At 58.2% G+C, this 27,921-nt stretch overlaps 1 protein-coding gene across 1 annotated transcript in view; it reads left to right on the top strand.

Annotated features, from left to right (window-relative positions):
* Positions 1-27,595, top strand: part of TTBK1 (tau tubulin kinase 1) — a 36,341-nt gene extending 8,746 nt beyond the window's left edge. Inside the window, exons 9-14 of the mRNA XM_058554319.1 lie at positions 387-541; positions 1,514-1,745; positions 2,010-2,188; positions 4,923-5,484; positions 24,759-26,341; positions 27,061-27,595. Of these exons, the coding sequence (XP_058410302.1) occupies positions 387-541; positions 1,514-1,745; positions 2,010-2,188; positions 4,923-5,484; positions 24,759-26,341; positions 27,061-27,448 (3,099 nt within the window). The 3' untranslated portion in view covers positions 27,449-27,595. The remainder of the gene's footprint in view (positions 1-386; positions 542-1,513; positions 1,746-2,009; positions 2,189-4,922; positions 5,485-24,758; positions 26,342-27,060) is intronic.
* Positions 27,596-27,921: the final 326 nt, after the last annotated feature.

The following is a 27,921-nucleotide window of genomic DNA, read 5'->3' as shown; positions in this document are numbered from 1 at the left end:
TGCAGGCAGAGGAGGCAGCTTGTGCAGAGGCCTGACCCCAGGTGGTGGGTTTGGGAAACTACTGGTGGTTCCCGGCTGCTGATGCTTCTGCTGAGATGGTGGGAATGGCAGAGGAGGCTAGGCTGGTGATCATGGGTCAGATCTCAGAGGACTTGCATACAGCTGGTGGGGCTTAAACCAAGATGATAATTTGCATGCTGATTTGCATATTGTGTGCATGTTTTCATTTAAAATCAATGTGCCACTCTCCTTCCAATGCCCCCTCTTGGTCCATCCCTGTCCTGGAAGGCCCCTCTTCTCAGCCCGGCAATCTCAACAACTGCCCCCTCCTCCTGGCTAGCCCCGGGGTCACCTCTCTGTCCTCCCGCCACCCCCGCCCCCTGCAGTTGATCATGTCGGTGTTTGAGAACAGCATGAAGGAGCGAGGCATTGCCGAGAACGAGGCCTTTGACTGGGAGAAGGCAGGCACTGACACCCTCCTGTCCACAAGCACCTCCACCCCACCTCAGCAGAACACCCGGCAGACAGCAGCCATGTTTGGGTGAGTCTCAGGAGGGGCAACACCAGGTGGAGGCCTGCCCAGAGCCATCTCCCAAGAAGCTAGCCTCTCCTCCTCTTTCTACCTAGACACACCTGGCTGTCTCTCCTGTTCTTGGTGCTCAACAGTGGGGTTCTTGAACAGCAGAAAGTTCTGCCACATCTCCACCCTCCACCTGGGGACAGAGTGGGCATCCTCATGTGGAGTTTTTGACCTTCCTGGGGAGCAGGGAGCCCTGAGGGAAATTCCCTGAGCTCCACAGTTGGTCTGTGTCTCAGTGCTCACGTGCATTCATTTAGTGAACATGTCTTGAGCTCCAGCACTAGGCCCTGTGGGGGCTCAGAGAAAAAACTTGCAGCTCCTGCCCTCAATGTGCTCTCGGTTGAGTCTGGGATGTTTGTAATTGATGGGTCAGCAGTTTCAAAACCATCTGACAAGCACAAAGACAGAGGTGGCCCGGGGAGGGCCCAGAGTGAGAAGGGGCTCCCCGCCCAGCCCCAGGAGCCAGCCAGGGAAGGACGTGGGCAGGGGCTCCAGGGAGACATTTAGGGAGGAGACTCAATAGGACTTGCCAGCACATTATGGTGCCCAGCTCTGTAATGACATTGCTCAAGGAACTCCAGAGGGATTCTTCTCTTTAGACCCATTCCTGGTCTGAAGGAAGCCAGGCGGTGAACTGCGACGGAACTCGGGCAGGGCCTGGAAAGCAGTGGGATCTCCTATATAGACAGAGCTAGGTGGCGCTGTGTCCATCCCGGCAGGGCAGCCGTGTCTCTTTGCAGCCCTCTGCCGACCTGAGGCTGGTCTGGTCTCAGAGGCTTTGCGAGCCAGGGAAGGTGATGGGCTAGGGACGCCCCCATCCCTGCCAGGCCTCGCTTGTGTCCACTCCCATGAATGGCAGTGATCTCTAGGGCCTGTGCTGGTACGGACGGCACCCCTGCCAGCCTTGCCCATGGTCCCTCTTGGTCTCTCTAGGGTGGTCAATGTGACGCCGGTGCCTGGGGACCTTCTCCGGGAGAACACTGAGGATGTGCTGCAGGGCGAGCACCTGAGTGACCAGGAGAACGCACCCCCAATCCTGCCTGGGCGGCCCCCTGAGGGGCTGGGCCCCGGATCCCACCTTGCCCCCCACCCCGGGGGTCCTGAGGCTGAAGTCTGGGAGGAAACGGATGTCAACCGGAACAAACTCCGGATCAACATCGGCAAAGTAACTTCAGCCAGGGAGAAGGACATGGGTGGCCTTCCCCAGCTCCTGGGCCCGGTTCCCAGCCCTTGGGCCCCTTCCCCGTTCCTTCTGAGCTCCTTCTCCCCAGCTGTGTGCCTGCTTGCCCTGCCTCCGTGGCCTTGCCCTAGCCCAGGATCACCAGCATCCTTGTGCCTCGACCTCCCTCTGTCTCCTTCGCCCTGAGAAAACCACTTGACCCATAGCTGCCTTGTCAGCCCCGGGTCATGGACCTCCCCTCTCCTGCAGACCCCCTGTGTGGTGGAAGAGGAGCAGAGCCGAGGTGTGGGGGTCCCCAGCTCCCCAGTGCGTGCCCCGCCAGAGTCACCAACAACCCCTGTCCGTTCTCTGCGCTACCGGAGAGTCAACAGCCCTGAGTCGGAAAGGCTGTCCATAGCAGATGGGCGGGTGGAACTGCATGAGAGGAGGTGGGTCTGGGGCCAGGGGGATGGTCAAGGGCCCCCTGGTCTCCTCTGCATTCACTTGGCTGGTCTGAGGAAAGGTCAGATGTGAGGTGGTGGCAGGGGGCCTCTGGGGTGACGAGAGGCTTATACTTGGGCCTGGGGTCAGGCTGGGTTAGTCAGTGGCAGGGCCTGGAGAGGGGGTAGAGGATGCAGCGGGCCAGCTCATGCCACAAGGCATGTTGGGGGCAGGCTGTGGGAGGGATAGGCTGGGTCCCCAGGCCTAGGAGGAGGTGAGAGGTGAGTTGGTATGTGGGCATGCTTCCAGAATCTCTTTCCCTAGCGACTAATTACAGATGCCTCAGAGCAGCTGACTAAGCTCCCTTCAGCTTTGGGGGAGGAGCCTGGGAGAAGGGTTCAGGAAGTGGTCAGCTGGAGGAGGGGATAGACCAAGTTTTGGGGGTCAAGGCTCAGGGCCCTGAAGGTCGGGTGGGACCTGGTTGGTGGGAGGGAGTCTTGGAGAGTTTAGAGACAAGCTGAGCTTTTAGGATGGGGGATGAGAGGAGGCCGGTTGACCTTGGGTGGCCAATGACCATCAGGGACCAGGGCCAGATCCTCACCTGAGATCTAGTGGGTGGGATAACCTCAGATGTGAGAGGCCCCTGAGAGACGTCCTCAGCCTCCCTTGGCTCTAGGTGGGGCTTCACCCCACAGCAGGGCTGCGGCCTTCTCTGCACCAGGAAAGGGGTCTCTTCCCTAGGCCCAGTCCCAGGGGAGGGGGTCCTTTTCCACACCCACACAGTGTGCCTCCTCATGCCCCACCTCAGCCATGGCCCCTCCTCTGGATTCTGCCCCAAACTACATTCCACCTCAGGATGGGGCACAGTGCCCCTTTGGGGTGTGGAGACACCCAAGACAGGGGAGCCCTATGCCTGTCCCTGTGGTGACCCCAGGACAGAAGGGTGGGAGCCCCATCCTCAGAGAGCCGACAGCCCTCACCTGCACTCTCACACTCACACGGGTTGAACTACCAGCGACTGAAGACCACATTTTCATCCATGGGAGCCCAGAGGGTTCAGGGAACAGGATAAAACAGGAACGGCAGTTTGGAAGGGACCTGAGTGGAGAAGAGAGGTGGGAAATGCCCAGAACATAGACAGTCCTGGAGGGCAAGCTGGTTTTCCTCAGAGTGTACGATTGTCTCAGGGATCGTGGGGAAAGGAGAGGGCTGAAGGGAGATTTTCTGGAAGGGAAGGTCAGGATCTCAGGTGGGGCAGAGGTTTGGGGGGCTCTCGGGCTCTGGGGAGCAGGAGAGAGTATGAAGCAGCTGGGATTTGGATTTCCCGACTCCCCGCTTTCTTCAGCTCCCCCAAACCTTCAGCCCCTCTCTTCCTCTGGCCCCCTCTGCCTTTATGTCCATCAAAACAAACCTGCTCTCAGGAAAGGAAGTGACGCCATGGAGTATAAACGTAAGACCCTGCGTGGCCCCCTCCCGGGTATTTTTATTAAGCCTTATTAATGAATCAATAAAAACATTGTGTAGAGTCAGAACTGGCTGGCCCCACGTAGGCCGGGTGGAGTATGTGGACAAAGCCACACAGGCGGCTCTGGTCTGCCCTCCTCCCTCTCGCGGGATCCCCGCCGGGGGAGAATGGCGGTCAGCCCCTGCCTGTGGCTCCAGCGTGAGGATGTGCACAGCCCCAGAGGATCTGACCCTCCTTGGGTCCCAACTGGGGCACCCTGGCGTCTGAGAGAGGACGATTTTTCCTTGTGCAGCATCCTACAGCCAGAAATACCCCCAGCTTGGGGCGGGTAGCACCCCCAGTTGAGTATCTCTGGAAGTGATGTGAGACTCACAGCACAGTTTGAGATAACAACATCCCCAGGCAGGGTCAGTGCCCGGAGGTAGAAAGTCAGCTGCGACCCAGGCCCTGCCTCGTGCAGCTCACAGCCTCTGGGGGAGGCAGATCCGTAAACACACGTGCTCCACTCTGTGACGACAGGGGGACACAGGGAGCACTGCGAGGGCAAACTAACCCCCATGCAGGATGGAAAGGCTCCCTATAGGAGGTGACATCCGAGCTGGGTTGGACAGCAGAGAGTGGAAGGACAGGTTGTGTGGAGGGAGTGGCATGTGGAAAGGCACAGAGATGTGAGCACATGGGCAATCAGGGGACAAACGAGTGAATCTGAGATGGGTCTGGCTGGGGGAGTGGGGAAATTGGGCCTTAGTCTGGCCGCCTAGAGTGCTAGACTAAGGCATGTCGACTTTGAACTCAGGGCTGGGAGCCACTGGAGTTTGCTGGGGGTAGTGAAACCAGCCAGGCAGGCCTGGAGGGTAGTGGTAGAAGGGGTTAGAAAAACCATCTGCAAACTCAAGGGCCAGGTGGGTGTGTGTGCCCCGGAAGCAGCAGGAGGGAGCCCCTGCTGGGGTCTGAGCATCAAGTTGGCTCCAGGAAGATTAAGTTTCCCCGGGGTGGCCCGCAGGAGAGGGTTCCTTGGGCATAGGAACCAGGTTTTATTTTCTGCATGTTTATATTCCTGGAACACAGTGAGCATTAAAAAATGTGTGAATGAATGAATGAATGAGATCTTTACAGGCAGTAAGGTTGGAGGGTGACAACCTAGGAAGTGGCTGGGCCGGACCCAGGGTGGGAGAGGTGCTGTGGTCAGAGGTTCCAGGCGTCCCATTCCACCTACTTGGGGTCCTTGGGGGCCCAGAGAGGCCGGGCACTGAGCCCCACGTGTGGTGGCTTTGCAGGTCACGCATGGATCTGCCCGGCTCGCCCTCGCGCCAGGCCTGCTCCTCACAGCCAGCTCAGATGCTCTCAGTGGACACCGGCCACGTTGACCGGCAGGCCAGCGGCCGCATGGATGTATCGGCCTCCGTGGAGCAGGAGGCCCTGAGCAATGCCTTCCGCTCGGTGCCGCTGGCCGAGGAGGAGGACTTCGACAGCAAGGAGTGGGTCATCATCGACAAGGAGACAGAGCTCAAGGACTTCCCCCCGGGCGCCGAGCCCAGCACATCGGGCACCACGGACGAGGAGCCTGAGGAGCTGCGGCCGCTGCCCGAGGAGGGCGAGGAGCGGCGGCGGCCGGGGGCAGAGCCCACCGTCAGGCCCCGGGGACGCGGCATGCAGACACTGGCTGAGGAGGACCTGCGGCAAATGCCATCCCAGCCCCCACCTCCCCTGCTGAGCCAGGCCGATGGCCGGTCAGAGACATCGCAGCCGCCCACACCTGGCAGCCCTTCCCACTCACCCCTGCACTCGGGACCCCGCCCTCGAAGGAGAGAGTCGGATCCCACAGGCCCGCAGAGACAGGTAAGGCTGAGTTTGCACCCCACTCCCCACCCCTGGACCCCACAGTCCTGGCATGTCGGCCTGGAGTGCTCCCCATGTACTCCACGGGGGCTACTGACCAGCCCCCAACAGCTGCAGGCTGTGATGAAGGCAGACAGGTTCAAGGGTCCAAAACCATGTTTGGGGGACAGGCAAGCCTTCCCAGAGGAAGTCCTCTCCAAGTTCTGAGTTGAGTCTTGCATTATGGGCAGTGTCAGCAAGGTGACAAAGCAGGAGAAAGACCTCCTCCAGGCCAAGAGGACAGCGTGTGCAAAGGCCCAGAGGTGGCAGTCATAAAGCAGTGCACTGATCGCATGCTGCAGCAGATGAGGCTGCGAGGCAGGTCCTGGGACCCCATCCTGGAGGGCCTCGGTGCTAAGCTAAGGGGTTGGGCTTGATTCTGAAGGCTTGGTGAGCCACTGAAGGCTTTTAAATGGGAGTGTGACATGATTACATTGGTACTTTTGAATGATCCCTCTGGCTGCTGTGTGGAAATGGATTGAAGGGGCACAAAACTATAAGCAGGGAGGCCACACGGCAGGTGCCAGCAGGAGAGTGCCCTGGTAGCTTGGACCAGGGAGGGGGCTCTGGATGTGGGGCAAGCTGGATGGAGCCAAGAGGTGTTGGGGAGAGGCCTGAGGGGGCTATGATGGAGCGGAGGGGGTCTCGGCTGATGCACGGTGTTCTGGGTGGGCCGTGGTGCCGTCGCTGAGAGGTTTTGAAGGGAGCATGGACTCAGATTTGGACATGGTGACCTCATGGTACCTGTGGGATGTCAACGTGGAGGCATCAGGGCTCAGGAGAGAGATCTCGGCCAGAGATACAGATTTGGGGGTCTTGCAAGCCACAGGAGTGATGTCACCCAAGAGGACTGTGTGGGGTGGGAAGAGCCAAGGGTGAGGGCAGAGCCTGGAGACACTCACATCTGGGGGGGATGGTGGGGGGAAGGAGCCCTTGAGAAAGACAGGGAGAGAAGGGCCAGAGCGTGGGAGGAGCAGCCGGGCAGAGGGGTCCCGGACATCAGGGAAGGAGCAGCCAAAGGGGGTGAGGGCATGAGGGAGGGGCAGGGGGGTGTCCTGTGGTCAAGGCAAGCTCCATGTGGGAGGTGAGCCCTGAGAGCCAGGACAAATGGACAGTGATGGGGAGAAACGGAGCCAGGGCAGGAGGGACCCTAGAGTGGGCACAGGGGCGGGCATGGTGGGGCCCTGGAGGACCCCGTCAGGCTGCAGTGGCACCTTTTCATATGAGAGGACTGAGGGACAAGGCTAGAAGGGTAGGCAGGGGCCAGATGGGGGCAGAATCATGAATGCTGGGCTGCAGGTCTGCAACATGTCTCATGGTATTTTGGTTATTTTCTTCTGATGAAGATGGGCTGTCAGAATAGGCAGAAAGCCACTGGCCTGGCCTGGCTTCTCTGTGCAGGGCAGAGGCAGACCTCTGATCCAGGAAGTGGCACCAACTCTAGCCCTGGGTGCTGAATGGGATCCACATTCCCTTAGAGGGGCTGGGAAGAGCCAAGGACATGATGCTGGGGGGCTCAGGGGCTGTGCCACGTTCCACTTGATTGTCCCACATCAGGGGCATGTGCCCAGGTGGCTCCTGGAGATGCCAAGGTGCAGGGCCGGGGCCAGTTCTGCTGCGTGCTCGGATTGGGAGGCCCAGCCTGGGAGCACGCGGGTGCCCTGGAGAAGGGCAGCTCCAAGCTCCAGGCAGGGCTGTATTCAGGCCCCATCCTTGTATCTAGAAGAGAGGACCTCTGAGCCGAGATCCTGAGGAGTGTGTGTCCCGGCCTTGCCCTGGACTCTGGAAAACTGAAGGCTCAAAATGTGGGGACCATGAACCCCCACCCAGAGAGGTCCTAGCGGCCTGAGTTGGAAGCTCAGCTGGGGCAGGCTGTGAGCTAGCATGACTGCACTGCTGACCTGGACATTGTTCCCACCGGGACCAGCGCTGGGTGAACAGGAGAAGGAGCAAGATCTGTTTGGGGTTCCCTTGCTCCCCTCTCATTCATTCATTCAATGCCTAGTCATTCCATACTTACTGAGCATCTACTATATGCCAGGTCCCAGAGGCATCAGAGATCATAAGCACAATAGTTTGTGCCCACAGGAAGTGCAGAGTCTAGTAAGGCAGACAGATGGTGGTGGTGTGGGTAGAGAGAAAGCCCAGAATTAAAGTCAGGAGGCCTAGGTTCTGGACCTGGGCTCCACTGCTCCCTTCCTGGTGACCGTAGGCCAGCTGGGTCTCAGAGAGAGGGAGCTGAGATATCTGGGAGGTTTTTCTCACCTTCAGATTCCCACCTGTGTCCTGGGAGTCATCCTCACATTGGGGAATTCCAGCCAAGGGGGTGAAGAGAGAGATTTGGGGGAGCAGGCACAGGCCTATGGTACAGTCAGTCTATGGCTCAGGTCCTGCTTGTGACATGGGCGAGCGATGGGTCGTGTGTGTCTGGAGGGCGTGGTAGGGTTTGCGGGCCTTGGTTTCCCCACTGTGTACATAAGCGAGGTTGGTTAGTATCCTACGACTGTGTGTGCGCATTTCTGTGTCAGCCTAGCTCAAGAGCGTGCATGGGTGTGTAGGGGTGTCCATGTGTGTGCAAGTGCATGTGGGTGTACATGTCAGTGCATCTATGTAGAGTATGCAGTGGGTCTGCATGTGTGCAGAGGACCACAGAAGCCTAGAACGTCAACGCTGGAAGGATAACAGTCAAAGTAACAATTCTAATGACAATCAAAGTAACAATTCTAATGACAATGATAATAGCTGGCACTGCTCTGAGCACTTCCCTATTTCACAGGTGTATTCCTCACAACAGTACTGTGAGTAGCACCCCCATTTAAAAGGTAGGAAACTGAGGCTCAGAGGAGCTAAGTCTTAGCCCAGGGTCGCCAGCTGGTAAGTGGGAGAGCCAGGGTTTGAATCAGGCAGCTGGATCCAGGGTCGTGCTCTAAGCCACTTAGTCTGAGGCCTGTGTGTCTAGGAGCAAATCCAGGTGGAGAGAGCAGATGGTTTGTGTGAGTGAGAGAGAGCAAGAGTGCGTGTGTGTTTTGCATGCACACACGTGTGTGCACCCGCGGACTGGGCCACACCAGCTGGTGAGCCTCTCAGTGTGCGTGCCAGCCCGTGTGTGTCTGTGTGTGACATGTTTTGCAGAATTTCAGGACAGCAGGGTGAAGCAGAGACCTTCCTTCGTCAAGGGCAGGGGAAGAGGGAGAAACGGGCTGGCATATATTTTCCTTCTTTCTTTGGTCTGGAGGGGGTCCTGAGCCCAGCCTATGTGGGGGCTCCCAAACCTGACTGCACACTGGAATCACAGTTTGTGGACCCCGCATAACTAGATTACGTGGCTCAGGGCAGGCGGGAAGTCTCTACGAGCACTCCCACCCTGCCACCCTTCTGCAAGGAGCCCCTCCTAGACCTAGCTGGGTCTGCTGGTGGCTGAGGTGTGAACTCCTCACAACAGCAATCACTAAAGATCTGAGCACCTGCAACTCTGTCACTTACCCCGTGGGGAGGAGGGACAAGGATAATGTGGAAGCAGGCATAATTTTAGAGCATCTATTGTGCTTTGGGGTACACACCATGATACTTTGAATTTTTGTCTTTACACACACCTTGCTTTCTTCTCTAGGGAATTTAAGGTGCAAATTAGGAGTGGCCGGGAGAGCTAGGGCAGGGGGGAACGCAGCAGCCGGTGTGTGATTTGGGGGAGGGATGTTTGCTGGTTGTCTCTGGCTGATACCATGGCAGGTCAGCATTCCCTGAGTACATGGACATTTGCTTGGCAGCTGCTAGAACATGTCCCTGCCACGTGCCAGGCTGTGTGCTAGGGGCTGGGGGACAAAGGTGATCCTGCCCTTTCGGGGCTCATAGTCAAGAGGGGCGGGGTGGGATGCAAAGGTGTAGACGTGGATGTTTATAATCAAGGGCCATAAGGGAGATAACAGAGAGCCCTTCTCTGCCAGGAACAGGGAGCCTGTCTGGGAAACTAGGGGGTATCTCACAGAAGTGAAACTTCAGCTGGGCGTTGAGGACAAGTAGGCTTCAGCTGGGCGTTGAGGACAAGTAGGTGGCCACAGGTGGTGTCTGACCTGAGGGGGCAGGGCACCCTGGGATTAAATCCCCCTAGCAGTGGACCAAACTCTAGCTGGGGTGTTAAACTCGAGCCACCCACGTGTGCTGTGAGAGTGGCTGTGGGCAACTGTGGTGCCTCCATCCCTGGGTGTCCCTGGGTGGGCTTCAGACCCCTCACCCTCAGTGCAGATGGGACCTGCTCAGAAGGATCCTAGACTTGGCCAAAAAGAAGCTAGAAGGGAAAGCAGGGTGGAGACAAAGACAATGCTGTCAGAATATTCTTCTTTTTTTTTTTTTTTTGGTGAGGAAGATTAGCCCTGAGCTAACATCCATTGCCAATCCTCCTCTTTTTGCTGAGGAAGATTGGCCCTGGGCTAACATCCGTGCCCATCTTCTTCTACTTTATATGGGACGCCACCACAGCATGGCTTGACCGACTAGCGGTGTGTCAGTGCGCGCCCGGGATCCGAAACTGTGAACCCTGGGCCGCCGCAGCGGAGCGTGTGAACTTAACCGCTACGCCAGCCGGCCCCAGCTATCTGAATATTCTGTCTCTTCCCCTCTCTGCACAGGGACCATGCCAGGTCCCTGTGCCCCCATTTGACTGCTACAAGGTGACACTGGAGCCGAATCCCGGACCCCCTCCTCCCTCAGCCCCCCAGCAGGTGGCCCAGCCAGCCCTCACTGCCTCACTAAAAGCTATTTAAACTGGCCTCAGTCCCAGGAAGAGCGAGGGGTCAGGTTGAGAAAGGTCTGGTGACACCCAAGCCACCACTTCCAACCCCACATGCCTGGGACACTCAGTCCCACTTTCCCTTTTCCCTCTGAGGGCACCAGGACAGGAGGACACAAGGCAGGATTCTCCCTGATGGCAGTGGGGCGGCCGAGCCCCCGCCACGGCTGCCTTGTGGCTTGGCCTTGATGAGGCAGGGAAAAGCCACTCCGGAGAATGATTCCATTTGCCTTCTCTCCCTTTCCTCATTCTCCAGAGTGATGTCAAGGATAATAAAACAGCTCACATGACACAGCATTACTCCATGGCAGGCCCTGTTCTAAGCACTCTGCAGGGCCGGCGCCCCACCCTGTGGCATAGCAGTTAAGTGCGCAGGCTCTGCTGCAGCGGCCGGGGTTCGGATCCCGGGCGCGCACTGACGCACGGCTTGTCAGGCTGTGCTGTGGCAGCATCCCATATAAAGTGGAGGAAGATAGCCACAGATGTTAGCCCAGGGCCGGTCTTCCTCAGCAAAAAGAGGAGGATTGGCATAGATGTTGGCTCAGGGCTAATCTTCCTCACACAAAAAAAACAAAAAACAAAAAACTTTAAGCGCTCTGCATATTATAACATCTAATCCTCAGAGCAACCCTGTGAGGTGGGAACCTCTGTTACCCCCATTTTACAGATGAGGAAGCCGAGGCATGGAGAAGGGAAGGAACATGATTGAGGTCACCCAGGTAGTAAGTGGTGGAGTGGAGATTCAAACATGAGTAGTGGGACTCCAGGGTCCTACCCTTCTGCTCCATTGTCACTGAGACCTTGATACCCCCCTGTGATGGGGGCAGGGGTGCCAAGGCAGAGGGTGTGCAGAGAATGTTCTCTAGGCCTTTTGAGGAGCGTGGAGGGCAGCTGGGGAGACAGATGGCACACAGCTGCCAACACATGGCAGGTAACGGCTGCAGAGCAGCCTTCCTGAGGAGGAGGATTTCCCAGCCCCGAGGGAACTCTGAGCCAGGTAGGGCTGAGCCAGGAAGGCTTCCTGGAGGAGGTGAGTGACCAAGGTCTCTGCAAGGAGACCATGGTGTGAGAAATGCCAGAGAGGAGGAGCAGGGGGAAAGGCGCTGTAGGCCCAAGCCGAGGATCTGAGGCGAGACGGCGAGGTTTGCACCCCCCTCCACCCTGCCCGACCCCGCCCACCTGCCCGGGACGCCGCGCCGCAGGGGCTGTGCGCGGTGGGTGGCCCCCGAGACGGAGCTGTCGAGTCTGTGCCTGACGCCTTTTTTCCCTCCACTCTCTTGGTCTCTTTCAGTTGGAGGAGGACAGACTCGCGGGGCACTCCCTCCCGCGGTACAGCCCCCTGCGACGACTGGCGTCCTCCGTGTTCTCCTCCTCCACGCTGGAGACGGAGCATTACCCTCACCCCGGCGGCGGCGGCTCCTCGGGCTCCTCCGGTTCCCTCATTCAGCGCAGCCGCTCGGCGGAGAGCAGCCCCGTGCGGGCGCCCCACCGGCGCCACGCGCCCCTCGCCGCCGGCAACCACAGACTCGTGCCCTCGGTGCTCCGCATCTCGCGGTCCCAGCTGCAGCAGGTGTGGGCCCGCTTCACCCACAAGACCTAGGCGGGGCCCCCCCCCTCCTGGAGGGGGCAGGTGGGGGGGGTGGGGAACAGGCAGAGACCATGGTTCCTTCCCAGGAGGCAATAATCACACACTCACACACCCCATCCCACCCCATCATGCAATACAGCCCCCTAGAACGTTGGCCCAAGGTACTGTAATACCACCTCCATTGGCTCCCTTTGCTCGGTGCCAGCCAAATGGTGCAGGGAGGGTGGGGCTGTTGGTGCCATTTCAGACAGCACAGGTGCACTGGACTGGAGCTGCCAGTGGGTCCAGAGTCCAGTGGAAACCAAGGTGTCAGGGAGACGAGGCGTGCTGGGTCAGAGACAGTCTGGCATGGGGTTTATTCTGTTTAATCTGTGATCTCTTGGTGTGGCTGGGCCTGGTCCACCCCTGAGCGGGTGCCAGGAGACTGGGACCCTCTTGCCGTGCTGTGTGTCTGTCTGTCAGCGTGGGGCAGGGCGTGTGGCCCTGTGTATAAGCCCCGTGTATAAGCCTCGTGTATAGGCCCTGTGTATAAGCCCCATGCGGGGTGTATAAGATAGGGGCCTGGCCAGCCAGGTTTGGCGTTTGGTGGGGAGTGCCTCTATACTCAGTGATCTGTGGGGACACAGCCCTGTGACCAGTGAGCCTTTCCCATGCCATGGTCACAGAGGACAGAGTCCCTGCCTCCCACGTCTCACCCCAGGAGGCCTGGAGCTCAGTCCACCATAGGGTGCCCCTCCCCTAAGGCATATGTGCCGTCACCCACTGGTGAGACTGGTTGCCTGGCCTAGCTCCTTCGGAGCGGAGGATGGATGAACAGGGGCCTGGGATCTGCCCCTTGAAGTGAGCCGGAGCCTGGGGGGAGGGGACCCAGTCTGGAAGCAGTGGCAGAAAGGGCAGTTGTGAAGGATGAGGCGAGGCCTGTGAGCCCAGGACAAATTCCAGACAGCAGCAGCCCCACCACGGCCCTTCTCAGGGGGTGACTCCTTCCTTAGGTGCTCAGCCAAGCTTGCTGGCCCCCAGGGGCCTGGCGAAGACAGAGCACAGGGTGGGCAGATCAGATGGGGATCTGGAGATGAGTAGGGGATCAGGATGTCAGATTGCTTATGCTCTTTCTGCCTATTTCTCAGCCCCTAACCTGTCACTGCAGGGACCCCCAAGGTTCCCTTTCTTCATTCCTGTCCATGTCGGCCAGCACCTCTTTCCCCCTGGGGAATGAGGTAGGGGTGAAGAAGTCTCCAGGAAGGGCAATGCCTGTATAGGGAGGGAAGGAGGGGAGGAGGCCTGAAAGTTTGCAAAATGTGTATTGCAGTGAGATTGTGTGCTTGTGTACATGCATGTACACTTATGAGTATGAGTGTGCTTATGTATGAGCATTTGTGCATGTGGCAGGGCTGCGATGGATGGCTGCTCAGGCTGTGTACTGCATAACTCCAAGCAGTGCCATTTACATAGACCCTAATGTGAATGGCACCCACTGATGTTGCACAGTGCTGCAGCCCTATGTGTGTGGGTGTGTATGAGCATGCATATGTGTGTGTGTTAGGGAGTCAGAAAGATATTTGTGCAGTCCTTGGTAGTTTTTTATGTACCTACTCTCATCCTGGCTCCTCTCCCCTTGACCTCTGTTTCCCTCCCAACTCAACTCCCTTCAACTCCCCAGCTGTCTCAGGTTGAAGTAGAGGCCTCAGGGCCCCTGCCCCAGCCTGGGGGTGCCATAAGTGGCACCCTGTGGGCAGTGCCCTGGAGGCTAACTGTTCTCATGGATGGCCAGCATTGTGGTATGGCTCATCCACACAAGCTATGCCCACACCCACCACACTCCTTTCTCCAAAATCTGTTTCTTTTTGAAGATGTAGCGCTTCCCCATCTAGGAATGAAAGCCAGACTCGGGTCCTAGCATTCATGCCCCATGCCCACCCCATCCTGGCTGTTCACTTTTGAACCTCCCCAAGTCCAAGCCTCTGTTGCCCTCTGGGCTGTTTTGGGTGGCTCCGCACCCTGCCGAGGCAGCAGGCAGAGGAAGGGTAGACCCTTCCAGAAGGGATGGAAAACACAAAGCACAAAGGTGAGGGGGTGGGATGAACAGTAGCCCCACTCTCTGCCTTCCGGCACTGCCCCCCCACCTCCCCTACCCTCTGGCCCTCTTCCCATCCTTCCAGCCAGTGGCAGGGGGTGAAGTGAAGGGGAGTCTGTCCACCAGCCGCTCCAAAAGTCAGCAGCAGTGGGGGCAGGGCTCCTGCTCTCTGGGGTTAGATGAAACCAAGCCCTCTGTTATCTGGCATTCCCTTCCAGAGGGTTCCACTACCCGACCTTGAGCACAGCTCCCACTCAGTGACCAGGACCCTGAGGTACTCTAAGATCCCAAAGTGCCTTGTGACTTATCAAAGATGCTGGCACTAGCTTCGGCCTTATTTTAGCATTAAATACATATTTCTGTTTCCAAAGCCTTTGGAAATGAGGAATCCTGTTAGGAATTCTGAAGGTGGCTGAGTTTTCAAACACACACACACACGCACGCACGCATGCACCCCAGAACTGATACCTGTGAGATAGGGTGTATCCTAAGATCACGATTGAAAATATTTTGTCCCTTGGGGGCCATCCTTTTGCATGCCCTCCGTGGCGGAGGAGAGAGTGTCTTATAAGCTATAACTCTGAGCTAACGGGAGGTGATCTTGATATATTATTATCTCTTGACGGTGCCTTTGACTTTTGGAAGGAGCTAAGGCCATCTGAAGCCACGTATGTTGGATCAAGTTCACAGGAAGCTCTGCAGAGCCCCGCATGGTTTGGAGTTGAGTCGCCTGTCTCTAGGTCCCAGGCCGGGTCGGGGAGTTGTGAGCCTGCCGTGTTGTCAGGCTCTTTTTTCTGACGTGTTTCCCAAAGAGGAGGCCAGAATGTTTCAAGAGATGATTTCCCGCTTGAGGAAAGCGCCCAGCCTCCCCAAGTTCAGCTGTGAAAGGAAGCAGTGCTCTTGGCTGTACTTTGAAAATGGGTGTTTCTGTACCTTATAGTCACACACTGCATATAGTGCTGGCTTCCAGTGATTTATTTTTTTACTTTATTTAACAGTCACTGGCACACGGCGCTTGTTCTGTGCCGTGATCTAAGCACTTTACAAAATTAACTCATTTAATCCTCATAATAGCCTATGAGGTAGATCCCAGTATTATCTTTTAATGGATATTATCTTTTAATGGCATTTAATGGATTAATCAGAATATTTAATTTACAAAAACATGTAAGAAACCCTGCCAATGCCGAATAACTGAGGTCTTGTTTGATAGGCGTTCTAGAGCGTTTTAGTCTGTGTATCGGTCTATTTACTGCCCTTTCTGGTTGGCCCCTCCTTGCTCTGTGTAGGAAGAAGGGAGTTTGTGAGCCAGACTCTCCCTCCTTCTCCACTCCCACCTCGGCACGGGATGGTGTCCAGGTGGGCAGAGTACTGGGGTTGGTTGAAATGGCTGGACCCTGCCTCTCCAGAAACCCTAACCTCTCAATCCCATACGGCCCCAAGCACCCAATAGCAGCTCTGGGGATTAGGTGGGTAGAGTAAGAGTTCGGTGAGAAAGCAGGTGCTCAAAAAACCCCGTTCTTGGTGGTGATGGTGGGGTCCTCGGGGTCCGGCTCACAGACACGGCAGGTATTGGCATTGGTAAGCACTGACCATGGGGATTTGAGCTGAGTGTCACCAACTCACACATCAACAGGAGCCAAGCAGTGTTGGAGTGGGCAGGTTCGGGGACCGTGGTAAACAGGGGGATCCCTTCCCACCATCCTCAGCTCAGCCAATTGTTGCCACTACTTTCTAGTTTTTATGTGACATATCCCAATTTTTAATTATTGGCATCTAATTTTAAAAAACAGCTTTTTAAAGAAAAATCACTGTGTGAGCCAAAAACTGGTTTACAGGCAGAGACCCCGAACTTAGTTTGCAACCCCTGTGAGGCTGAGGACTCCCCACCCCTCCTTCTGTCCAAGGCTGCAGCACTCAAAGGGGGACAGTGTTCTTCCCCAGGAACTCAAACCGGTGGGCTTCTTAGAGGAGGCAGCTCCTGGCCAGTGGCGATGTGTGGTGTGTACGTCAGTGAGCTCATGGTATGTGTGCCTGTATGTGTTTGTGGGCCAGTGGACTGGTTTGTGGTGAGTGGGGTCCTTGTAGGACCAGCATTTACTCTATCGGATAGGACTCTGGGTCAGTGAAGAATGCTCTAGTAAATTCTCAGTAATGAATACACACCCCCACACACTCAAGGCAGCTTGGGTGAGAGCAATAACCACTCAACACTCATCCCAACCACTAGCATCCTGAACCTGGCCATCTCCCTTTGCATTTCCAGTTTTGAAGAAAATGGGCATAGCCTTGTCCAGCACGTGGGGGACTGATGGCATCTCTGAGCCATGCTGGAACATTTGTCCTTGCTTCCCCAGCCAAGGGGGCAGGCCCCTCCAATCCCAGGAAAAGCCAAGGGTCCCCTCTGTGGAGGGTCCCAGGACCCTCCTTTACTGTTTCTCTCCTCTGCCCTGCCTAGATCTCTTTGTCTGGGGAGGGGTGGTGCTGTCTGCCCAGGCAGTGGTTGGGGGAGCCTGGACCACTGGGATGGGCAGAAGGAACTGTGGCAATGTGTCTGTATTGGGTGGCCAGGGGAGGGGACCATGCTTAGGGAGGGTGTGAGGGCCCCTGGCTGTAGGAGCATGGCGCATGCTGTATCCTCTGTTTTCCTTGAGTTGATTTGGTACCTGAGGATGGAAGCATAGACCCCTAAGGAGGGCCTGAACACCACCCCACCCTACCCCCAACTCCACTGAGATCCCAACCTAAAGGGCAGGAAGCAGCCCACCCCCATGGGCAGTCCTTGGTAACAAGGAGCGTGGCAAATCACTCTCCTTAAGTTGGGGGGCATGTCCCCAAAGTTTGCATTATTCCCATTAGGGACAGAGGTGCCCCCTGGGACTGGTGGGGTCAGCCTCTGAAATTTTTAAAGCATCCTTCTCCCTAAGGGAGAGGCTCCCAGCCTGAGGACCACATCCCTCAAGTATCCCAAATGGCTCCCCACGCTACCCAGTGGGCTTACCAGCTCAGGGAGACCTGAGCCAGAGTGCCCCCCCTCCCCCCAGGTAAAGACTTGAAAAGGAGTGGGGGAGGAAGGGCAATGAACCCAAAGGACTATGGGAACCTTCCTAGACCTCCTGCCACTTGGTTCCGCCGTCAGTCCCACCATGTACCCTCCCTTCTACCTGCACGGCTGTGGGGGTGCAGGGGGTGGGCTTCACCTTACCGACTAACCCGCACACACACACACACTGCATCCACTCTCCGGACAGCAAACGAGCAGCCCCCGGCCCGGGAAAGCACAGCATCGCGTTTCCGGGCGCCTCTCGCAGGTTTAGAACTGTAACGGGACCCCAACCACCACTTTCCACTCTGTCCCCGCCCCCGGGATCCGCCCCCACGCCCCGGCCCCGCGGCCCTCGCACCACGAATGTACGTTCCGTCTTTTTAACTAGCTGCTACGCGGCGTGACCAGGGTACGGCCCGCCTCCAAGCCCCCTGCTCCGATCCCCGCCCCACTCAGCGCCCGAGCTTCCCTCCCGGCGCCCGCCCTCCACCGCGACCCCAGGGGACCTCAGCCCCCGCCCCCCGCCCCCCGCCGAGCTGCCTGCTGCTAAAGTATCACTTGGGTTAACGCTCCCGCCGCCCCCGCCTCCGCGCTCCGTGTGTGTTTGCTTCCCCTCGCGGCCGCTGGGTCCCTGGCCCCGGGGCAGGGGCGGGGACTGGAGTGGGGGCTCGCCCCTCACTGCTTCCAGGGCGGGGGTGCAGACAAGGGCTGGGAGGGGGAGCTGGCCCATTCTCCAGGCTCGAGGAGCCCCCCTCGCCCCACCCCTGATTCCTGTTACCTCACCGCCTACAGGGCTGTCCCCTATCCCACCCCAAATAATTGGCCTTGCAATTGGATGCCAAAGAGCCCAGAGTTGAGGGAGAGCCAATCTTTGAGCCTAGGTCTCTCAGATCCACCCAACACCCCTTTTGCCCACGTCCTGGCGTCCGTGTCTCCTGCCCCACCTCTCTCCACCACTGAGGGCCCTGGGGGTCCCCAAATATGCCCCCACTTCCAGCTCTTCTCCCTCCCCACCCCGAAAATAAAACTCAGGGACCAACATCTGCTTCCTTTGCACTTGCTCCGTCGACCCCTCGCCCCTATTTGGAGGGGCTTCCGTGGGGGAGGAGGTGGGGTTCGGGGACCTTATGGCTGACAGTATTGAGCCAGGAGAGGCCTGGCCCCTGTCCCTAGAGAGGTGGGACTGGTGGGATGGGGGAAGCTCAGTCCAGGGGCCCAGCTGATCCCCTTCCCTCCAGGGACCCGAAGATCCCCCTCCCAGCGTCAGGAGACGCTTCCTAATGGCTGTGGGGAGGGGAGCGAGGGCTGGGAGGGGGTTGGCGAGAGGACCCTCCGGGAGGTTCCCAATCCCAGCTGGTTTATTCCTGAACCTCCCCCTCCCATCATAAACCCGCCCCCCCCATGCCCCATTTTGTACTGCAATAATACTGTATTATAAGCTTGCACTATTCCCCGACCCCGGCCAGCATAAGCATGCACGAAAAACTCAAAACCAGACACACACACACACACACACACACACACACACACACACACACGAAGATGGGACGCTTTTTTTTTCTTCCTCTCTCTCTCCGGGGTGCGTCCTCAGTGTACATAGCGGCGTCGGGGGGCCCCGGGCCCGGGTAGAAAAGTATGCACTGAGACCCCGCCCCTAGACTGCGAGTACTGTACAAATCCAACACTTGAAACCGACACGCACACGTGCGGCGCCGCCACGGGGGTGGGACACGGACATGCACCCACGCGCACACGGCCGCGCACGTGCGAGGGTGGGGGGCCTCCCCGCCGTCACGCGTCGCTGTGCGAGGGATCTTGTGCCTTTTTAAGTCCCTGTATGTTAATGCAGACAATCCGGAGAGCTTGTGTACTACCAAATCCTGATTAAAGACGCCTTCCAGGAACTTGCGCCTCGCCTGCTTTCTTTCATCCTCCTCCCTCCTCACCCACCACTCGATGCAGACCCCAACTCTGGGGTCGCCCGGTTGGGCAGAGAGCAGCGGCTAGTCTTTTGCTGACTCAGGGATAGGGTGAGGGGCAAATTCCAGGTTAATGGATCCAGCCCCACCCCTACCTCAACAGGCAGCTAAAACCAGGGCAGATGGGGAGGAGGAGGGGACCCCAGGAGGTTTCAGCCTAGTTGGACTTGAACAAACCTCACCTTGCTGTCTGTCTCCTTTCATCCGGAGGAATGGTTTGGGGATGGACTCTGGTCTCTGGACTCCAAATAGCCAACTTGCTGGAGGGGGGATGGAAAGTAGGAGGTAGGGTCCACCACTGATCAGTTCTCTCTGGATCAGACTATTGAGGCCAAGTGTGTGTGGGGGGGTGGGAAGCCAGGATGCCAGAGAGCCCTGTGAGGGGGCTGCAGGACCTGCCCTTGCCCCTCTGCTCTGCTGGGGAATCTGAGGTTGCCCTGGCCTGGGGGAGATGGTCCGCTGAGGAGATCAGTGAGAGTGGATTGTGCAGAACCTGGGGGTGCGGGGATAGACTATGGGTTGAGGGAGGACTAGGTCATTGAGAGGGTTGGGACACGGAGAAGGAGAGGACTGCAGAGACTTCTGAGACTGCAGAGAGACGGGGGGGGGGCCCTCCCTCTCTCCTCTGTGTCCCCCACCCCACCTGACCCCTGCAGGCCTGCTGCCACCGTGCCAAAAGAGGAAGACACTTTTCTCCTTGGCGCCTAAAGCAAGTGTGGGGGCAGAGCAAGGGCAGGCTACAGCTGTGTTTCTTGACCCCCAGAGCCTTTAGAAGACCCCCATGCTGTCAGCTCCTTGCCCTGGGGCCAGGCAGGGATGGGTTGGGGATGCTGAGATCTGGGGGCCAAGGGTGTGAGGATCTATATAGACCAAGGGTTGGCAGCCACCTTCCCAGGTCATCTTACCCCTTCCACCCAGGTGACTGTTAGGGGCCAGTGCACCCAGGGAGGGTGGCACTCCTGGGTGTGGGGTGGAGGAGCAGCAAAGGGAGGGCTGTTGGCTTGGCAGATGTGGTTTGAGAGTGGAGACCCAGACAGACAGACAGGTGAAGAATCTGGAAAGGCAGTGGTGGGTGGAGGAGGCTGCAGAGTCAACTCCTCTCATCTCCAATTTTCAGGCTGGGCATTTACTGCGGGGGGGTCAAGGGGGCTCCCCTGGGGAGGAGTGGAGATGGGAGGTGTGCGCTGGGTGGCTGCTGGGGGGGGGGCACTGCTGTGAGAGAGACAAAGCCCTCCTCCAGCAGGGGAGGCGTGGGGTGTCAGGGCTCGCCCTCCTGCTTTTGTCACTCAGCACCGCCCCTTGTTCGACCTGGGGACTGTGGGCTGATGTACAGTGCACGGTGTCTGGGCTTGGCCAGGGTCCAGGCAGGAGAGTTGCTCTGTGCACCCTGGGTGGGAACGCGGGTATGTGGAGTGACCTGTGCCTGTGAAGGTGTCAGAGAAGTCGAGGCTGAGGAGAGCCTAGTTTTGTTGGTGGCAGGGAAAGAACAGAGTCTGGTCCGTCCACCTCCCTTCACTTTTCCTTCTGACTGAAGTAAACGTGGACGTGGGCCAGGCTCTGAAGCTGGCGAGGCCATAGCCCTCTGGTCTGGGCTCCGTGGAGGCAGGGGGAGGGCTGGGGCTTTCATTCCCTCGAGTGTCTCAGCTCCAATGGCCTGCCTCCCCTCCCCCACGATTCACCCTTACCACATCTGCCCTTTGCCAAACTCCATCAGAATCACCAGGGAGCTTTAAAACATTTCTGGGCCTCGTTTCTGACCTATAGAATCGGGGGGTAGGACTCAGGGCTCTGTAATTTTAGAAAGCACCCCCAGATAATGCTATGCCAAGCCAGGCTGGAGAACCATAGTCAGCCAGTTGGTCAGTCATAAAAGATGTCTGCCCTGGGAAGGGAGCAGGAAGGTGTAAGCTTCCCCAGACCCCGACTTCCTCTTGCTCACACCCAGCACTGTTGCTTCCCTCTGAGCTGGAATGGGGGGTGTTACTGTGGTCCCCCTTCCATGATGGCCTCAGGCTTCTAGGTCCAAGCACACAGAGGCTGTCTAGCGACCGCTGGCTAAGTGAAGGAGCCCAGGATCGCATGGGTGAGTGGAGGAATACCCTTTGAGCTTGGCCATCCAGGAGAGGCTGGGAGAGGGTGAGGGAGGTCTCCCCCCTCTCTGAGGAAGGAGGAACTCAAGCCCAGGCCTGGCCCTCCCCAACATGGAGCCAGATATGGAGAGATGGAGGGACTTTGAAACAGAAAATCCAGCATGCCCAGGCTGAGGTGGCCTTGGCAGTGATCCTTAGGACAAAGCTGTCCCCACTCTGAGCTGTCCCCACTCTGAAAGCTGACCCCTTTCTGCTAAAGGGCAGAGGGTCCCAGGTTTCCCTGCATGGAGGGTGGGAGGCCAGTGAGGCCATGGAAAGTTCTGGGCTCTGGGCCACTCTAGTTGATGTGCTTTGTGACTTGGACATGTCGATGCCTCTCTCCAGGCCTCAGTTTCCCAGTCTGATATTATCACTGATGCCTGATTTTCAGTTCTCACTTCTCCTCCCTCTCATGTAATGGAAGGGAGGGGCTTTGAGATGGAAGGAGAGAAGGCTCCAGCCATGATCATCTAACGTGGGCACTGTGAGTGGAGGGTCCATCCTATGGGTGGTGCTTTTCCAGAGAGATCCAGGGCCTGGCCAGAGGAAAATGTGGTTCTGCCAGTGATGCGCAAAGTCTCAGAGATGGGATAGGGAAAATAGGCAGAGGTTCTGCTGAGAAAGGATGGCCTGGTGGGGTTGAAGGATATCCCTGCTGGAGGGACGTGTCTGGTGCTGGGTGGGTGAGTTCTGAGCTGGACAGAAGGGAGACATGGTCAGAGCTCCGGGTCTGTCTTCCTGTCCTTGGCTCTCAGTGCCAGCACCCACCCCATGGTCCCCCCTCACCCAGGAGCTCACAGCACCCCCTCTACCTCTGCCCAGTCATCTTCTCTAGCTTCAACGTTGGTAACTAAAGAAGGCAAAGGGCCCCAGCACAAGGCCTGGCACAGAACCAGCGCTTAATGTTTGCTAAATGAACAAATGAATAAATGAAGAATTAGAATGGTGTAGAAAAAGAAAACACTTGCTGGGGACTGTCAGCCTGGATGTGAAGGGGACAAAGCTCTAAGGAAGCACCCTGCCTGGCTCAAACCAGGTGTACTGAGGTCCTGTCCAGGTGGGATGCTGCCCTGTCTGGCATCAGTCCCCGACCCCCCGTCAAGCCCTCAACAATGGTCTGATTAGGAGGAAGATTATGGCAGTGGGGAGGGAAGAAGTTACAGCCTCAGGCAGACCCTTGGCCTTGGGGATTCCTGCCTTTCCCTCCACCAGCCTTTGGGCACAGAGACCTCTGCTGGCAGAGCCCCTCTCCCCCTCACCCCTCTTCCCCCACAGCTGTGACAACCGGGGCATTTCTGGGGTTGGAGAGGGAGGCAATGATCTGGAAACCAGAGCGAGCAGGGCAGAGGGTAGCAGGTGAGGCTGGGAGGGAGCTAAAATTTATTGAGCAACTGCTGTACGGCAGACGACTGCTCAGATGACCTCATGCATGATCACAGCCTTTGTGGTGTATGCATTATCCCCATTTCATTTCCTAATATAGAGATTGCACACTCCATGAAAACAAGGACCATGTCTGTTTTATTCAACACTGACCCACAGACTCACAGCCTCTAACATGGTGACCAGGACAACAGCCATTCAAGGACTTCTTGAACGAATGAATGAAAATCCCTCAAGGGGCTCAGTGTTTATCGGGAGAGAGAACCATGTAAACACACGCATGTGGAATAGAGGGTAGAAGGTCCTCTAATGGAAGGACGTGGGAAAACACTAGAAAGGAGAGTGATGGAGTCTGGTGGTGGGTAGACAGGAAGGCTTTTTGGAAGAGGAGCTGTTTGAGCCGGGTCTTGGAGGAAGAATGGGAATTTGTCATGTGAATAGAGGGGGTGAGAGGGACCCCGGGGCAGAAGAAACTGTCTAGGGAAAGACCCAGAAGTGTAAAATGCATGATGCAATTTAGGGACCTGCTGGTGGCATCAGAATGGCTGGAGCACCCGGTGGGGGATCAGAGGGCACTGCTAGAAGTCAGGGTGGAGCAGCAGTAGGAGCCAGGGGCCCAGCCTGGTGGCGCAAGCAGTTAAGTGCGCGCGCTCCGCTGCGGCGGCCCGGGGTTCGCCGGTTCAGATCCCGGGCGCGCACCGACGCACCCCTTGTCAAGCCATGCTGGGGCAGCATCCCATATAAAGTGGAGAAAGATGGGCACGGATGTTAGCCCAGGGCCGGCCTTCCTCAGCAAAAAGAGGAGGATTGGCAGATGTTAGCTCAAGGCCGATCTTCCTCACAAAAAAAAAAAAAAAGAAGTAGGAGCCAGATCATGGGATGGGGGAGGGGGTTGCTCATGTGCCAAGCCAAGGACTGGAACTGTCTCCTGAGGACTGTGGGGGCCACTGTAGGTTTCTACAGGTGTGAAGTGGAGAGAGATGGGATCAGATTTAAGTTTCAGGAAGACCACTTGGGCAGCTGTAGGAAGGATGGATGAGTAGTGCGGGATGGAGGAAACAGGCCGGTGGCTGGGGCAGCAGACACAGATGTTTAAGTGGGACACTTGGTGGGACTTCCTGAGAGTCTGGATGGCACCTGAAGGTGCTGGAGGTGTCAGGATATCTCCGGGGCTTCTGGTCTAGATGGGCTGTGTTTAGGAAGACAGAGGCCCAGTGTGTTCAAAAAGGCTAACAAAGTGCAGGACACCGCCGGCACCATCCCACCTGGAACAAAGCCATGTCGGCCCTGATGGGGCTCAGTGGCATTGTGGGTGCCTGGGGGTGTGTGTGGATTGACAAGGGTGGAGCCGGAGAAGACACAGCAGCTGAGGTCCTGATAAGGTGGTCAGACTTTTCTAGTCTGGAAGGAAGGAGGCTAAGGGGAGATGTGGTGGTAGTCTAGAAAACCAAGAACAGTCCATTACATTGCCAAGGACTCTGCACAAAGCTTTCAAGGGGAAAACTTAATGGAGTGAAAAGAAATTGCCCTTCATAGGCTGGCTGTGAATTCCCGGAGGAAGTGTGGACTCAAAACACACCTGTAAAGGGCTGGCAAATTCCTGGCTGACAGGCCAGAAGCGGGCAGGAGGGAAGGGGGCTGGAGCTCCAGGGGCCCAGCCCGTACTTTGTGGGGTGGAGGACAGCCCAAACTTTGCCCTTGTCCCACACAGGTTCTGGTGGCCCTGGGCGGTCAGCTCCCTGGCTGCAGAGGGAGGAACTGTGCCCTGTGAGGAGGCTGACCCAGACACTGGCTGGCCCTCTCTGGACCTGGTTTACTCATCTGTAAAAGGGAGGGTTGATCTCTATGGTGGCCATGATACCTTATAGTTATCGTTCTCTTCTATTGATTCAACTAGAGTTGGCTCCGGGTTTTGGGATGCACGTGGTGAGGAGGGGAGTGGGGGAATGTGAGACCAGGAGACAGAAAAGCCGCTGAGATCAGAAAAGGCTCCCCAGGGACCTCAGGGGACCTGGAGCGTGGACGCAATCATTCACCAGAGATTTACTGAGCGCTTACTAGGTGCCAGGGACCATTCTAGGCCCTGGGGATAGAGCAATGGACAAAACAGAGCCAGTACCTACCCCCATGGAGCCGACACTCTGGACACATTGGGGCATGTGGGCCTCTTGGCCGATGGATGCAGTCCAGGTCTTCTCGGGCCCAGGAGGGTGGGTGACCTCAGTGAATTCCTATGTGTGCCCCTTGCAGGTGTTCTCCGTGGCGCCCTCGTTTGAGGTGAATGGTCTCCCACGAGCTGTGCCTCTGAACCTGCCCTACCAGGACTTCAAGAAAGACCTCTCTGATTACCGAGAACGGGCTCGGCTGCTCAACAGGGTCCGGAGGGTGGGCTTCTCGCACATGCTGCTCACCACCCCCCAGGTCCCGCTGTCTCCTGTTCAGCCTCAAGCTAATGGGAAGGAGGAAGAGGAAGAGGAGGAAGAGGAGGAAGAGGAAGATGAGGAAGAGGAGGAGGAAGAAGAAGAGGAAGAAGAGGAGGAGGAGGAGGAAGAGATGGAAGAGGAGGAGGAGGAGGAAAGGGAGGAAGAGGAGGAGGAGGAGGAGGAGGTAGTGGCCCTGGGGGAGGTGCTGGGGCCGTGCAGTGGCTCCAGCAGTGAGGGGAGCGAGAGGAGCACGGACCGGAGCCAAGAAGGTGCCCCGTCCACACTCCTGGCTGATGATCAGAAGGAGTCCAGGGGCCGGGCCTCCGTGGCCGACGGGGACCTGGAGCCTGAGGAGGGCTCCAAAACGCTGGTGCTCGTCTCCCCTGGCGACATGAAGAAGTCGCCTGTCACTGCCGATCTGGCCCCTGAGCCCGACCTGGGCACTCTGGCTGTCCTCACTCCTCAGCACGAGAGGCCCCAGCCCACTGGCAGCCAGCTGGACGTGTCTGAGCCAGGCACTCTGTCCTCTGTCCTCAAATCTGAGCCCAAGCCCCCTGGGCCCGGGACAGGGCCGGGGGCCGGGGCAGTGAGCACAGGGGCAGGAGGAGTGGCAGTCACTTCCTCACCTTTCACCAAAGTCGAGAGGACCTTTGTGCACATTGCGGAGAAAACCCACCTCAACGTCATGTCTTCTGGTGGACAGGCCTCTCGGCCTGAGGAGCTCAGCGCTGTGGGTGAGCTGGACCTAGAGGTACCCTCTGATGGGGGAGCTGTGGAAGAGGGAGCCTCCGTGCCCCTGGAGAACATCGTCCAGTCAGGGCCAGAAAGTGGTGCCCTGTCTGGCCCCCCCGGGGACACCCCCTTGGAGGTGGCCACGGACTCACTGCCCAACGGCCCAACTCTTGACGAAGGGCCAGCCCCAGCATCCCCGCTGGAGCCAGGCCCCGAGAAACTAGCCACCATCTCCCCCAGCCGCCATGCCATGCCAGGCCCTCGCCCCAGGAGCCGTATCCCTGTCCTATTGTCTGAGGAGGACACAGGCTCGGAGCCCTCGGGCTCGCTGTCCGCCAAAGAGCGGTGGGGCAAGAGGGCCCGACCACAGCAGGACCTGGCCCGGCTGGTGATGGAGAAGAGGCAGGGCCGCCTGCTGTTGCGGCTGGCCTCTGGGGCCTCGTCCTCCTCCAGTGAGGAGCAGCGCCGTGCCTCGGAGACGCTCTCGGGCACGGGCTCTGAGGAGGACACGCCCGCCTCTGAGCCCACGGCACCCAGGAAGGTCGGGCGGGCAGCTGCCACCCGGAGCCGGATTCCCCGCCCCATCAGCATCCGCATGCCCACGCCTGCCGCAGCCCAGCAGCCCCCTGGCAGACCCCATGGCGCAGCCCCAGCATCTGACACAGCCATCACCAGCAGGTGAGAAACCACTACCAGCCCCAGGATGGGCAGTGGGTGACCAAAGCAGGCCTCTGCCAGCAGCGGCTCCCCCAGAGCCAAGGTTAGGGGCTATTGAAGATTCAGGAAGGACCTGCAGGGACACCTCTTGTCCACCACCTCCCCAACTGACTCTCTTTTTTGACTCAGGTCCCAGCCCTGTCACTGGGCTCAAGGGGGTAGCTACAGTGAGCATGTCTGGAGGGGTGCGAGGGAGGCCAGGCTTGGGAAAGGTTGATGGGGGCCAGTGGGGTCCACACACAGCCTCTGGTGTGCCATGGGGCATTTGAAGTCAAAGGATAAAGCTCAGAGTAGTTGGGAGAAAACATATTCATATTAATATAATATATATAAAATAATATATAATATACCCATATATATAAAATATATATGGGTATATTATAGAGTAAAATGTAAAATCCATGAGAATTTTAAAGATGAACCCGAGATGTCAGAGAAAGTCTGCAGCAAGCTCTTTGGGTAACAGCCTGGGAGTGTGTGGCCCCTGGAGGTCCCTCCCTGGAGGAGGGAGCACCAGGCCTCAGTCTATCCATCTGTGCCATGGTCTCCTCAGTCTCATCCAGCTCTGAGGATGCAGGACTCTAGGGCTCAGTGCCCAGGAAGATTCTGAAAATGTCTCTCCTTTTTTGTTTCTTTGCCTCTTCTTTTCTCTCGCCTTCTGCCCTCTGTTCTTCCCGCAGGCTCCAGCTGCAGAAGCCCCCAGGGTCGGCCGTCGCTTCTGACCTCCGCCCCAAACAGCCCTCCGGCCGCGGCCCGGGTCCAGGGCGAGCCCAAGCCGGCCCCAGGCCCCCCGCCCCGCGCAGTCCCGGCATCCCCGCCTCCGCCCCGCGCAATCCTAGTGCGTCTCCCAGGAGTCAGTCCCTGTCCCGCAAAGAGAGCTCCTCTCCCTCGCACCAGGCCCGGCCGAGGGGTCCCCCACCCCGGGGCGCCCCCCAGGCTCGGGCCCAGCCTGACGGCACCCCCTCCCCGGGGGGCCCCAAGAAAGGACCCAGAGGGAAACTCCAGACTCAGCGCTCAGCAACCAAAGGCCGGGCGGGGGTCGTGGAGGGCCGGGCCGGGGCCAGATAATGACGCGCGCGGCTCTTGGCGGCCCCCCACCCCTCACCCCGGCCCCCTACTCGCAGCCGGCCACACTGGAACAGCTCCCAGCACAGCCTTACGCGCCCGACGCGCGCCACCCGCGGCCCCAGCTTCCCGCCTGCACCCGCGAGGACGCGCGCCAGCACACGCCGCGCCCGCCCGCCGGCCCGGCCGGTGAGGGGCGCCACGCCGCGGGGGGAGCGCCCGCCTCCCCTTCTTTTCCCCCATCTCCACCCCCGCCTCCTCCCCTCCCCCTGCTGCCCCTCAGGTGGGGTAGGCTCACCCTCCGCCCCGGGGAAGGCTCAGCCACTTTTCACCAAGGACTCCACTAATGGGGACGGACGCCCTGCTCATCCACCAGGCCTCTGCTGCTCTCCATGCTCCCCCAGGGACCTCTGCTTACACCTCCTGCGGCGCCCTTCCCTCCTCCCGACCCTCTTCCAGCCAAAGTCCCCCCCACC

Source organism: Diceros bicornis, chromosome 14 (assembly GCF_020826845.1).
Source record: "Diceros bicornis minor isolate mBicDic1 chromosome 14, mDicBic1.mat.cur, whole genome shotgun sequence".
NCBI classification, from domain to species: domain Eukaryota; kingdom Metazoa; phylum Chordata; class Mammalia; order Perissodactyla; family Rhinocerotidae; genus Diceros; species Diceros bicornis.
Note: the sequence above shows the minus strand (reverse complement) of the source record. Positions and strands in the feature narration are given on the sequence as shown.